This window comes from Pleurodeles waltl, chromosome 4_1 (genome assembly GCF_031143425.1).
Source record: "Pleurodeles waltl isolate 20211129_DDA chromosome 4_1, aPleWal1.hap1.20221129, whole genome shotgun sequence".
Taxonomy (NCBI): Eukaryota; Metazoa; Chordata; class Amphibia; order Caudata; family Salamandridae; genus Pleurodeles; species Pleurodeles waltl.
In genome coordinates this window covers 183,580,796-183,594,369 of record NC_090442.1, presented here as the reverse complement: position 1 = coordinate 183,594,369, position 13,574 = coordinate 183,580,796, and the positions used below count along the sequence as shown (strand labels likewise).

Genomic DNA, 13,574 nt, shown 5'->3' with positions numbered 1-13,574 from the left:
AGCCACGGCACCAATCAGGCTTCTAGAAGCTATCAAAGAGGCAGAGGTTCCACCTCCGAGTCGTCTCCCTTTTATCCTTCCTGCAACTGAGGAGGGCACGGATGCACCTAAAGAGGTGGATATTGAAGGGGCAATACCACAGCCAATTCCTCTTATGCAGGTAAGTGTGATTCCGGCTTCAGAGGCATTGGTTGGGGGAAGGATTCAGGGTTACAACGTCAGTGGAAGCTGATTACTGAAAATCCCTGGGTATTACAAATGATTCAGGGATTCCGATTGGAGTTTTATTCAACCCCACATCAGAGGTTTTGTCAGTACGTTATTTCTAGTGCAGAAGAAGGACAAAGGCTTCTGGTTACTATTCAATCTCAAAAAGATTCAATTCATGGATCGTGTATTGCCACTTCAAAATGGAGGGCTGTGATAGGGGGTTTGTACCCAAGGAAGTCCCTAGTGCTTCTATTAACTCTATAAAGTGTTTTGCACTAGGTATATGTGGACAGAAGGGCTTTATTAGTACCCCAATACAGAGTTATAATGTTTCCTTAGATTTTGCCATGACGCTGCTGTATTTATCATGTCTCTCGTTTCCTTCCCAGTGTGACAGCCTCTTTGTTTATGTCCATAGGATGTCAGAATTTCTTCTTCCTTACACTCCCAAGTAGCCAGCGAGAGAAGGGGAGAAAAATAAATAACAAGCAGTTGTCAGGGAAGTGTTTTCTCTGTATTTTCCTTCTTGTAATTTCTTTTCTTTTCTTTTTACTATGAGCACGCAGGTTGGGGTGACTATGGGGGGGGGGGGGGGGGGGGCGTTGTATCCTCTTTGTGTACACACAAGGGGTTTTTCTAATTAGTGCTGCCAAGGGCCAGTTGTCGGTTTTTCAGAAGTTTGTTTTTCTTTTCCTTTCTTTTAAGTTTTGTTTAATTGGTGCAGTTATAAAAAACAAACAAAAAAAAAATCTATAGTGCTTAGAATGTGCCTTCCCCTTTTCTGGAATGTCTAATGAGGTCTTTGCCGGTTCCACCTCTTTGTGGCCGTGAATCCTACTTCCCTAACCCTCCTCCCCGGTCCCTCCGACCTTTCCTACTAGCTCTGATAGTTGACCGCGCAAATGATCACGTACCTGGAATAGCCACGTCCTTGGATTTTCCACTCTCTCCATTCCACGCGGCTGCTCCCCGGCTCTCCTGTTCTGCTCCGGCTTTGTGTCGGCCTGGCTCTCCTGGGTCTCCTTCTCCTTGCGTCTCTCCTCCTCCTGGTGTCCTGCTTCCTCCTCACGTCTCTCCTTCTCCTCGCGTCCTGCTTCTTGCTCGCGTCTCCCTGCTTCACCGGGGAAACGGAACCCCCGGTGACATAAGCACGTTTCTTCGTGCTAGCATCAAGTAAGTTACGACTCAAACATCGGCTTGCCCTGCAGTGGTTCCCGGGCCCTGTTACACTTGCTATCCCCAGAGAGTGGCTGGGATAGATAGTCAGCGTTGGTCAATAAGGATCCCGGAGTATGTTGAACTTGAAACATAAAGGGCTGGAGGGATAAGAGCCACTTAAGAACCCTTGTATTTTAGTCCTTATATCGAGCCAACCAGGTTAAAGGGGCATGATCCATAAGGAGCACGAAAGGCCTACCTAACAAGTAGTATTGGAGGGCCTCAACAGCCCATTTGATAGCTAAACATTCTTTCTCCAAGGTGGGGTAGTTCTCCCTTGGCAGTAACTTTCTGCTAATGTACACAATGGGATGTGGGTGTCCTTCGTTATCATCCTGTGAACAGACAGCCCCTAATCCCTGATCGGACGCATCTGTCTGTAGGGAAAACGATTTATTAAAGTTGTGACAGTGTAACACAGGTTCAGTAGTCAGGAGTTCTTTGAGCATCAGATAACCCAGTTGACTGATAACCAGTATCAAAGTTATCTTGTTGGGTCTGACCTTTTCTAGAAGGTTTGTTAGGGGCGCTGCTAGGGTGGAGTAATGTGGTATAAATCGCCTATAGTACCCTCCCCTCCCTAAGAAGGCCCTTATTTCTTGTTTAATTTTAAGTACAGGTATTTGTTTGAATGCATCAACCTTATCCAATTGAGGTTTAATTTTCCCACCCTCAATGACATAGCCAAGATAATTAATGGAAGTCTTGGCTATGTTACACTTTTCTGCATTTGCAGTCAACCCTGCCTCTTGTAGGGCTTGTAGAACTCTGGACAGTTGTTCCAAATGTTGGTCCCAGGTGCGACTATATATAACGATATCATTCAGATACGCTGCTGCGTATTCCTGGTGGGTCCTTAAAATTACATCCATCAGCCTTTGAAAAGTAGCAGGGGCACCATGTAGTCCGAAAGGCAATACTGTGAATTGATAAAGTCCGGAAGGTGTAGAGAAGGCTGTTTTCTCTTTATCCGAGGGGGTCACAGGGATTTGCCAGTACCCTTTAGTTAGATCTACGGTAGTTAGAAACTGGGCCTGGCCTAGGCACTCAATTAATTCATCGACCCGGGGCATGGGATAAGTATCAAACTGTGAAATGGAATTGAGCTGGTGAAAATCCGATACTTCCATTTGGTTTTGGTACCAAAACCACTGGAGAACACCATGGACTAGTGGATGCCTCTATAATACCCATCTCTAACATGTCTAATTGGTTCAGTTATAAATTTGTTTTTAAAAAAACTATAGTGCTTAGAACATGCCTTCCCCTTTTCTAGAATGTCTAATGAAGTCTTTGCTGTTTCCAACTCTTTGTGCCCGTGATTCCCTCGTCCCTAGCCCGCCTCCCCAGCCCCTCCTAACTTTCCCTACTAGCTCTGATAGTTGACCGCACAAGCAATCATGTACATGGAATAGCCACATCCCTCCAGGGATGTTGCTGGCTTTTCCAATCTCCCTGTTTCTTGTGGCTGCTCCCTGGCTCTCCTGTTCTGCTCCGGCTTTGTGTCGGCCCAGCTCTCCTGGGTCTCCGCTCTCCTTCTCCTCATGTCTCTCCTCCTCCTGGCGTCCTGTGTCCTCCTCACGTCTCTCCTTCTCCTCGTGTCCTGCTTCTTGCTCGCGTCTCCCTGCTTTGCCTGGCGAAACGGAATCCCGGGTGACGTAAGCACGTTCCTTCATGCTAGCACCAAATAAGTTCCTTTGAGTCCCCCCGTGGGACTCAAACATCGGCCCACCCTGTAGTGGTTCCCGGGCCCTGTCACCAGGGCATACACTTGCTTCAAGACCGATTGCAAGAGAGAGATTGGTTAGTCCGTTCGGATCTCAGGGGCGCATATTTATCAGTTCCCATCTTCCCGCCACATTGGAGGTTTCTCCAATTTCAGTGGCGTCACCAGTGGTACGAGTTTGCAGCAATGCCGTCCAGCCTGTCGTCGGCCCCTTGATGCTTCACCAAGTTACTACGAGCAGTGGTTCCGTTTTTGTGGGATCGAGGGGTGCATCTAATAATATTTCTGGACAACACCCTGGTTATGGCCCAAGAAAGAGACACAGTGGTCCTTCATATTTCATGGACAGTCCAGCTCCTACAGGATCTGGGGTTTGTTGTAAATTCAGACAAGTCCATGCTGGTTCTGACTCAGAAATTGGAGTTCCTGGGTTTTCAAGTGGATTCAGTCACGGCTCAACTTCTTCTGCCCTTAAAGAAAAGGATCTTGATCAAGAAGGAATTGAGGAGAAGGCTTGCCTCTCTGACTTTATCCTTTAGGATATTGGCTCACCTGGTAGGGTTGTTAGCATCATCAATTCAAGCGATATTCTCAAGCCCTCTACATTACCGGGCCCTTCATTGGTTGAAGATTTTACATCTTCGTCTGGGGTTGGCTTACAAAGAGAAAATAGTCATCTTGGAAGACGCCCGGACGGAATTGAATTGGTGGCTGGATCATATGGGTGCCTGGAATGGCAGAGCAATATTTGCTCCAGTTCCGGAGGTAATAATGGAGTCCAATGCCAGTCGTTGGGGTCAGATATGGCCAGGTGGAAACAGGGGTCATTGGTCCCTGGAGGAGCTTCGCATGCATATCAATTGCCTGGAACTTCTGGCGGGGTCATTTGCGATCCGCACTCTTTCTCCCTGCAAGACCAGCTGTTATATTGTGTTAAAAATGGACAATGTATCAGCAGTATGGTATATCAACCGTCTTGGGGGGGCAATGTCCTGTGTCCTGGTGGAAACTGCCAAGGACTTTTGCATTATTGCCTCCAATATCAGGTATCTGTGACGGCGGAGTATATACTGGGCCGGAACAATGTCATTGCGGATTGGGAACCTCGTTTTCTGATAGATTCCAGCGATTGGATACTGCATCAGCAAGTATTTTGTCAGCTGAATTTTCGCTGGGGGCCATTTCTGATAGACCTGTTTGCATCCTGGTAAAATATCAGAAGTTGGGTATTCAATTCTTGGAGGCCAGATCCGCAAGCAGTGACTTCGGATGCCTTCCTTCCATCTTGGATGCCGGGACTGATGTATGCGTTCCCTCCTTTCTCGATGATACAGAGGGTACTAGCTCAAGTATGACGTCAGAGAGCAGATATGGTCCTGATAACTCCGTATTGGAAAGCACAGTCATGGTTTCCAGTGGCATTGACAATGGCATGTGTGCCTCCGGTTAGGATTCTGTCTTTTCTGAGTCTTCTCTCAGATCCAAAGTGCCTACCACATCCACTAGTGGTTCAGGGGTTCTTGTCCCTCATGGCTTGGAGAATTTCAGGTATTGGTGGAAGGGCCTGGAGTTTCACAGGACGCTATGTTATTCTTGTCCCAATCCTGGGCTCGCTCTACTCACAAGAGGTATGAGGCCGCCAGGCGAAGATGGGTTAGCTGGTGTCACAAACGGAATGTGGATTCCATGGGCACGGGAGCGCATAGAATTGTGAATTTTCTTTCTGAATTGGATGGGCACGGCTTAGCTTACTGGATGGTTAATAGCTTTCAATCTGCTATTTCGGCGGGCCATTCCTTGTTGGATGGAAAACTCGCTGGGGAACATCCTTGGGTATGCCAGGTACTCAGAGGTATCAGATTGGTACGACCACCACAACCAGGATATTCCTCTTTGTGGGATGGGGATGTGGTTCTAAAGTTGCTTAAATCTTGGTCAGCGAACAAAGATCTATCTCATAAGCAATTGTTGGCTAAATTGACTCTTCTATTATGTCTGATATCATGCAGATGTGTTTCAGACGTGCGTACTTTGGATTTAGTAGGTAGAGTATTTGCTCCTTTGAGGGTATCTTTTACATTGTCCAGACGTACAAAGACTGCATCTACTTGTATTAGTTATCCTGCTTTTCCACATCATCAGAAATTATGTGTGGTTAAATGCATCAGATCTTATGAGGATTGCTCTTGGAACTTTAAAGCGGATTGTAATGGTCAGTTGTTGATATCTTTGCAGAAAACGTTCCACTCAGTCTCATCGGCTACCCTGGCTAGGTGGGTTAAATGGCTCTTAAATGAAGCGGGGATCGATGTCTCCATATTTGGCGCTCACTCAGTGAGGGGCACTATGGCTGCTAAGACTTTTTCAGTGGGTTCCCGTTTGGAGGACATTATTGCGGATTGGTCTTCCAACTTAACATTTAAAGTGTTTTACAATAAAGCTATTGTGGATGTGGCTTCTGTCGTAGTGAATTAACTTTAAACTAGCATAATACGAAGCCTCCGGTCCTGACATAGAATTTACTATTTTTTCAAGCCTTTGCATCTAGAAGTTTCGATTCTATTAAGGGCACGGAGGCGAGGATTATGCCACCCAATACAGAACATGTTCAGGATATGTTTAGATTATGTACCATGTTTTATGGATTATATGTTATATGACAATCGATGTGACTGTATCAATGTTTTTTTCCCACCCCATTTGGAGTGATATATGTATATAGTTAGAATGTTACTACCTGTTTTTCATCCCAGGTTCAGAAACGAAGTAACCTGATGGCGCTACATGGTTCAGGAGGTTCATCTGCACATTTGCAGGGGGAGTTGATGCTTTGATGCCATAAGGATTAAGGTTCGGCAACAAAGACGATTTGAGGACTCTATCCAGTCCAGGTTGTTTGTTGGCACGTTGCAGGGAGTGCTGGAGTTTAGCAGCAAGAGATTTTATGTACGTCTTTCAGTTTCAGTTTATTTGTATGTGGTCGGGTTGGAGTTTGGCTTGAGAGGCAGTTAAGAGGAAGGACTTCTGCATGATGGATATTCATAGGGGACTTGACGCCTATGATTGGAAGGACAAAGGGTCATGGGATATGTAGTTTAAAGTTTTATTGTTTCTGATTGGCTGCTAGTAAAAGGCAAGTAAAGAAAGAGAAACATAATCCTCACCTCCGTGTACTTAATAGAATCGAAAATTCTTGACGCGAAAGTTAGAAAATTTGAAATTGTATAACAAGAGCATAGAGCGACAATGGTTTCCTCCAATTAGGACTGACAATATTAGATAAAAGTTTGCAGCATGAAAACAACAGAGCACACCGATTTTTAACTATTTTTGCAGTGTGCATATTATATGGGATTGAGAAAATATATTTCCTCCATTTTTCAAATGTGAAAGATCAAACTGAGCATGAGGGAAAATCAATGTGCACCATCACATTAAGATTTAGCACAAAATCTGTTTATTGCATCTAGTCATGCAAGCTGGAAAAATGGCGTGACATATTGACTACACTCTTTGCACCAGTAACACCTTTACATTACCTCAGGACTTTAAAGGTTTCTAAGTACAGACCAAACTACTGTAACATCCAGCTGGTTGTATATGTTTTCCACTGGAAGCTATTATTACAACCTCCAGACTCAAAAAACACTTATTCATTGGTCTGATGTCATAGTCTAGGACAAAAAAGTTTTGAAGTTGGTGCTCAGGCAGATGCTGATCTCCTGCCTACCTAGGAGACTGAGGGAAGCAGTGAAACTGTCAATGAAAGGCCAAGTGTCTTCCTTTTGCCTCCTTCTGATTTCTGCAGATGTGGTGATGCTCTGTCACTACCAACTACTACTGCCTTCCATGCCTACCGCAGGTGAAACTATTAAGCATGAGATTCATCCAAACGTATTTCAAAGGAAGTGATAATACAGGATACGTACCATGCCTTTAACCTATCAATGTCGTCCTTGGACACAAACCGTGGTCTCCTGCGAACCTCTTTCTCTGTTTTATAAGCCAAATTCTTCTGGATCATGTCTTAGAAACAAAAGAAAGAGGATATGAAAGAACTGTGTACCTCCAGAGGAGGAACTATAGAAACAGGAAAAAGAGGATATGAAAGATCGGTGCATCTCCAGAGGAGGAACTAAAGGAACAGAAAAAGGGATATGAATGAACTGTACACATCCAGAGAAGGAAATATAGAAACAAAAAAAGGGATGTGAAATAACTATGCACCTGTAGAGGAGGAAATATAGAAATAGAAAAAAGAGGGCATGAAATAACTGTGCACTTCTAGAGGCAGAAATATAGAAACAGGAAAAAAGGGGTTGTGAAAGAACTTTGGACCTCTGCAGGTGGAAGTAAAGAAACACAAAAAGAAGATATGAAAAAACTGTACAATTCCAGTGGAGGAAATAGGTATTTACACTCTGACCCTCATTCCGTGTTGTTTAGTAACCAACATAAATCTGGCTACAATCTCTACTCCAATTAACAGTCAGTCAGAATTTTGGGGGGGGGGGCTAGAATGAAAAATAACATCCTGGACCCAGAGAGACCAGGTCCACATGTGGGTCCAGATTCCAGGTCCCATGCATAGAAACACATTTGACTTTATTGTGTGCTTTCACACACCATGTAGAACCTGTACATTGGGTGGAACAGTATTGTTCCCAGTGATACCGCTCTGCCCGACTACAATAAGGGCGTTACTGTACAATCCCAGAGTTGCGTTCTTCTTCTAGCACACCAATATTCTGAATCTTATTCTGATACCAGACCATACAATTGTCAACATGCATACAATCTTCACAACAGCATCATGATTACAACCATCATGGTTATAACATCACATTCGTCCTCTGTGCACTGCACATACAGACTGCCAGTGAGTGAATTTTATAAAACAAACCTGGAAAGCATGAGGGTATCACGGAATTCAATATTATATATAATAATATACAAGAGCAAAGTTAACAGGAAGTGTAACTTTTTACCTCTACCATGCTGAGGACAGCGTGGAGCCATCCTCAGCAGCCGTTGTTGCACCCAACAATGTTGGGAGCACTGGTGCTCTCCCCACAAGCCCCCTGCAACATGCCTCTATTGAGGGTGGCAGCGGAAGCCCTTCTGCTGTCACCCCTGAACCCACCCACCCTCGGCGCTCTAATGATGTATATTATATTTCGGCAATATTCTACTGACCCCCCGCCACCCCGCCCCCTAGGGAGGAGGTTCATCTACCAGGGAAAAAGTGTGTGTGTGTGTGTGGGTGGGGGGAGTTCGACTGGCAGTGTACTGGTGTTTGGCTGGCTGTTTGTGTACTGGCATTTGACTATTGTTGTGTGTGGAATGGCGTTTGGCTGATGATGTGTCTGAACTGTGGATTTCGCTGGCAGTGTGTCTCTCCTGGCTTCTGGCTGGCGGTATGTATTGACTGTCTTCTGGATGGCGATGTGTGTGGCTGCCATTTGGTTGGTGGTGAGTGTGAAGTGGTGTTTGGCTGTGGGAAGGGTCTCTCCCTCTGGGTGTCAATGTCTTGCCTTTGCTTTGTGCCCCTCTAGGGGGCAGAGCAGACTTTAGAGATGCTGATCTGCCCCAAGTACAGATCTCATAGTGTTTTATAATGCTGTTTTATTTATTGTCATCATTTGCACTTGAGATCTTAATGTTTTATTTCCCTTTTTGTCTCTAGTGCAAAGCTTTTGATTTCCTTGGTGGTGGCTCCTGCTTGCGGTTTCGGCACTGGTAGGTCTGGAGTTTGTGTAGTTGGATGTGTTCGGTAAGAAAACATTTTTATACTGTTTACTTCAAATGAGTGTCATTGCCCTGCATGGAAGCGTTTTCTTTAGTTTTTTTAAATGGTGTAACAATTGCAGCTTATTTAGCTACTGTTTTATTGTGTGTCAAAGTCTTTTTGGACTTGTGGAAGATGTGTACTGTGTTGTCTTGGGTGTAATTTTCTTTAGTTTTTACCTAGTGGGATATCATTGGTGCTTGCTGGGTCTGTGCAGAGTAGATGCAGGTGATCCTAAGTCAAACTGTCTCTGGCAAGTGAGTGGCAGTAGCAGCTGGTGACATTTGAAAGTGGTTAGGCGTAAAAGTTGGGTATGACTTTTATGTAGCAAGTGAACTGAGCAAGTTTAATGGACAAATGTGGAGTCCAAGGTGAGTCCTCCTCCCAAGAGAAAATTGAAAAAAGATTGGCAAATGATGCATTTGAAATCAAATTAATTTTGTGAAAAAGCAAGCTTTATAAAACAGTGGGAATGTATATTGTTGAAATATTAAGCACATTAAAAACTGCCCCATATCTTACTGCACTAATACGTTCAACAGTTACTTTAATGTGCAAATTATAGGAAGCAATAACTTCAGGCCCTTTAAAGTGTGTGCTTGCCCAGTGTATTGCACTGCATACAGCATCAACTTTGGAATAAAATGCTCTAGCCATGCAGCAGGAAGTACCCACAGCGGCTGGCTGCAATCAATCATACAGAAGTATGTGCAGACAGATCTTTAAGTGGGATGAAAAAAGTGTGGGCTCTCTAAAAGGGAACATGTAAAATAAATATCTGTGATTCTCATAGTGTGCCACACGGCCTGTATTTTGGTTTCTCTCTGAGATGTTATTGCTTTCAGAAATACAACACAACTGACATGCACCTAAAACCTGCCAGTACTATTGGCTTTGTCAACGGTTGTTAGCTGTTTAAGATAAATGAGTAACAACAATGATTAGTTTTAAATAATTAACATTTGAAATGTTTCAATTCTGAAATTGTGAAACTGAATTAAATATTATTGAGGCCTATGGAAGGAGTATGGCCTTCAGTTATGTGTTCTTTACGTTGGATATGTATGCCCTTTTTCTCTTCACATCTCACCCACCTGCACATTTTTAACCTCCTCTCTTTCCTCTTCAGCAGCCTCTTTTCCTTCTCCCTTAAATGCTCTCCCTCGCATCACCCTCATTTTCCCACCCCAAACATACTGCACTCATTCACATTTAAGCACTTTATTTCATTTTGCTTTTGCCTTCTAAATATCTTGGCCTATACGCACCCCTTCACACACATTTACACAGAATTTCATTTGCAACTGGAATACATGACCATTGTTTTGTGTGTTCAGCAGACAGACCAACCCACTGTCAGGCACTTTGCTTTGCCTTCAGCGTCAGCACCAGTGCTCCCAATCAAAGCCCCTCATAAACACCTGGCACGAGTCAAAGTATGCACTATGAAAGAGTAATACAATGCACAGAAACACAGCTTATTGAAACAGCTAACTCTCTTGGGGAATGCAACATTAAGTAAAACATGTGAAATAGGAGGAACTAAATACCTGACACACATTATACACATTTTAACATTCATTGTTTGCATATCAATCCATGTTTGTGGCATTAATGTTAAAGACATGAAGACAGGGCCAGCTTTAACTCCATACAGCAGATAACTGTCTTTACTGTAAGCACGTATTTCTCCCCTTGCGCTTGACTCAGATATTTGGGTCCATTACCCAAGGGAGCAAGAACCCTGCTCGCCTTTTGGAACAGCTTCACGAGGAACAATACAACATCTTCACTTCTAAAGGAGCCAGCGATCTGCAGCTAGGGCATTGGGTGTCTCATGGGGATGATTAGTGTGACAAAGGGTCTTGGTACAATAAAAATAACACAAGATTAGCATTATAATACTTATCGTTACCAAAGACAAGGCACTAAGGGCCATATGTACGAACACATTTTCCCATTGACACAGAATGGGAAAAACCCTTTGCTACATCTGACCCTAAATCACATTTGCTTGCATCCACTCCTGCTGTGTGATGAATGGGGAAATGGTGGGATCTGTACGTGTTAATGACAGATGGCTGCCCTCATGTGGGGATGGAAACTCCGAGGCCCAAAATCAAGATGCTAAAAACATCACTGGCCTATAGTGGATACTGCAATAGACCACAATGGAAATGAAGGGCTTTAGAGCAGTGAGTCCTGCGTTGTGCGTCCCAGTTTACAAAGTTGATTTACTGCCTGGCTTACGTCTCGTGCTTCAAAGCGAGGCGGGGCAGGCAGTCCGGGACAGGCAGCCCAGACTTGAACGCATCTATTTGTTTATAGATACAATTGTATTTCTAAACAAATCGATCTATTTAAAACATTTTACATGAATGTCTAGCAATTTCAGAGGGGCGCAGTCCCTCAGCCCTAAAAGAGAATTCGCCCCTGGTGAGTGATAGCATTTTTAAACGTATAGGTCTTTGTGTGTTTTGTATTGGTTGACATTTCCAGATTACTATATACCAGTAGTTTTACTTTCTGTTTCATAAAGCCACACTTTGTTTATTAGTTATTTTAGACAGTGTTGGTTATTCCTGATTTATTTGTCGTGTTATTTTTATTAGTAAGGATTATGTCCACAGCTAGGCACATTGCAAAAAAACTGTCAATTTTCAGTGGAAAAATGTGATGTGTCCATGATGCTATATGGGTGGTTTACTGGTGCGGGCATTAGGCCAACCCACACAATTAAGGTACCATTGTTATTTGTGCCTTCCAAATGTAAGACAGTGTGTCAGAAAGAAGTCATCTCAAGAAATGTCCTCTAATTCGCATACTAGTACGGGTACCCAAAGATTCAGAAATGTGCAAACATCCACTGCTTCTAAACTCCATATCTTGTTCTCATTTTGGAAATACATAGGTTTCCTTAATACCTATTTTTCACTCTTTATATTTTACCATGTGAATTGCTTGTACCCGGTACACAATGACAATCTATTGCAAGGTGCAGCTCAGTTATTGGCTCCGGGTATCTCGAGTTCTTGGAAAACCCACAAACCCTATATATCCCAACAGTCAGAAGGGTCTTTTAGATATAATGGTATATACCTTTTGTAAATCAGCCATTGTGATGAGAACTTAGAAACTAAACATTGTCACAAATGCCCATTTTTTTCCTACTAATTTTCAATATTTTTTATTTCAATACTTAGGTGCTGATTATGACAGTGGCTGTAATTACCGCCTACCGCCGCGGTGGCGACCATCCATCTACCAGATTATAAGCACTGCCTGACTTCCACCCCAATAAGGGCAGAAATCTGGCAGTGTTCATACTGGCGGATGGTGGTGACCTGTTGCTGCTACCACCAGCACCGCCCCGTCAGTAGAATGCTGCCAGACATATTTGAGCTGAAATACGGCCTGGTTGTGTTCTGCTGGCAGGCACTGCTGGTGGTAGCAGCGCCCCTTCCCGTTCCCTGCCAGAAGAACTCCTCGCCCAAGGTAAGTCGGGCATCCGACAGGGGAGGGGGTGGGAGGGTGGGGGGTGTTGTGTGTGAGTGCATGTGTGTGAGTGCGTCAGTGTGTGTTGTGGTGTATGCATGGTTGTATGCATGTGGGTGAATGCATGTAAGAATGGTGAAGTGAGTGTGTGTCTGCATGTATGTGTGTCTGTGTGTAAGAATGTGTGTGAGTATGTCTGGATGAATGATTGTATGCCAGTGAATGTGTGCATGCCAGTGCATGTGAATGCGTGTATGTGTGGTGCGTGTGGGTGTCTGTGTGCAGGCTGTGGGGTGAGGGGCGCTGTGACTGTAGTGGGGGTAGGGGGTGGGGTTTGATATGTGCGTGTGTGGTTGTGGGGGCAGGTGTGTGGTGGGTGGGTGTCTGCGTGTGTGTGCATTTAGGGGGATGGGGTGAATGCGTGTATCGGAAGGGGGTGGGGGATGCTTGAATTAGGGGGGTGGGGGAGGTGTTTGAATCAGGGGTAGGGGTGTTTGAATCAGAGGGGGTGTCAGGTGAGTGTTAGGGGGGTGGGGGAGCTGGCTACTGGTGACAGGGAAGGAATTCCCTGTCACCTGTAGGGCCTACCCACATGGTTTTTGTGGTGTTGCTAACGCCACGGAAACTATGTTGGTAGGCCGGCTCATAATGCCGCCGGCGGTACTCTGTGGGCCGCAGGGTCGCCATAGCGCCAGTATTTACCGCCAGCCTGTTGGCGGTACTACCGCCACATTAACCCTGGCAGCCAAAAGACCGCCAGGGTCTTAATGACCCTCTTAGTTCTTTGGGGAAAACCTTGAAGGTTCAACACTTTCTTATGCAGCACATTTTCCCATTTTTCCCAAACTTTTGCTAAATTTGGCTAATTTCTCAGTCCCTTCTTGGGGGTATCCACAAACCCTGAGTATGTTGGAAAAAATGGACGCAAATTGGCGTGGGTAACTTATGTGGACAAACCGTTATGGATGTCTAAGTGCGAACTACCCCATTTAGCCACAAAAATGCTTAGCACATTAGTAAGGTGGGGGGAAGACTAGTAGCAAAAGGGTTGAGCCTGCTTCCTTTTATTACTTCTCCTACTAGAATTCATCTGTGTGAATACTTCCCATTGCAGCAACAAATAATTACAATCAAGAC

General features: G+C 44.5%; 1 protein-coding gene across 2 annotated transcripts in view; it reads right to left on the bottom strand.

The window, feature by feature from the left end:
• Window positions 1–13,574, bottom strand: part of LOC138287527 (protein mono-ADP-ribosyltransferase PARP12-like) — a 271,292-nt gene that overhangs the window by 34,408 nt on the left and 223,310 nt on the right. For both annotated transcript variants that reach the window (XM_069228001.1, XM_069227999.1), the window contains one exon: window positions 7,084–7,180. In XM_069228001.1, coding sequence (XP_069084102.1) covers window positions 7,084–7,180 — 97 coding nt within the window. The remainder of the gene's footprint in view (window positions 1–7,083; window positions 7,181–13,574) is intronic.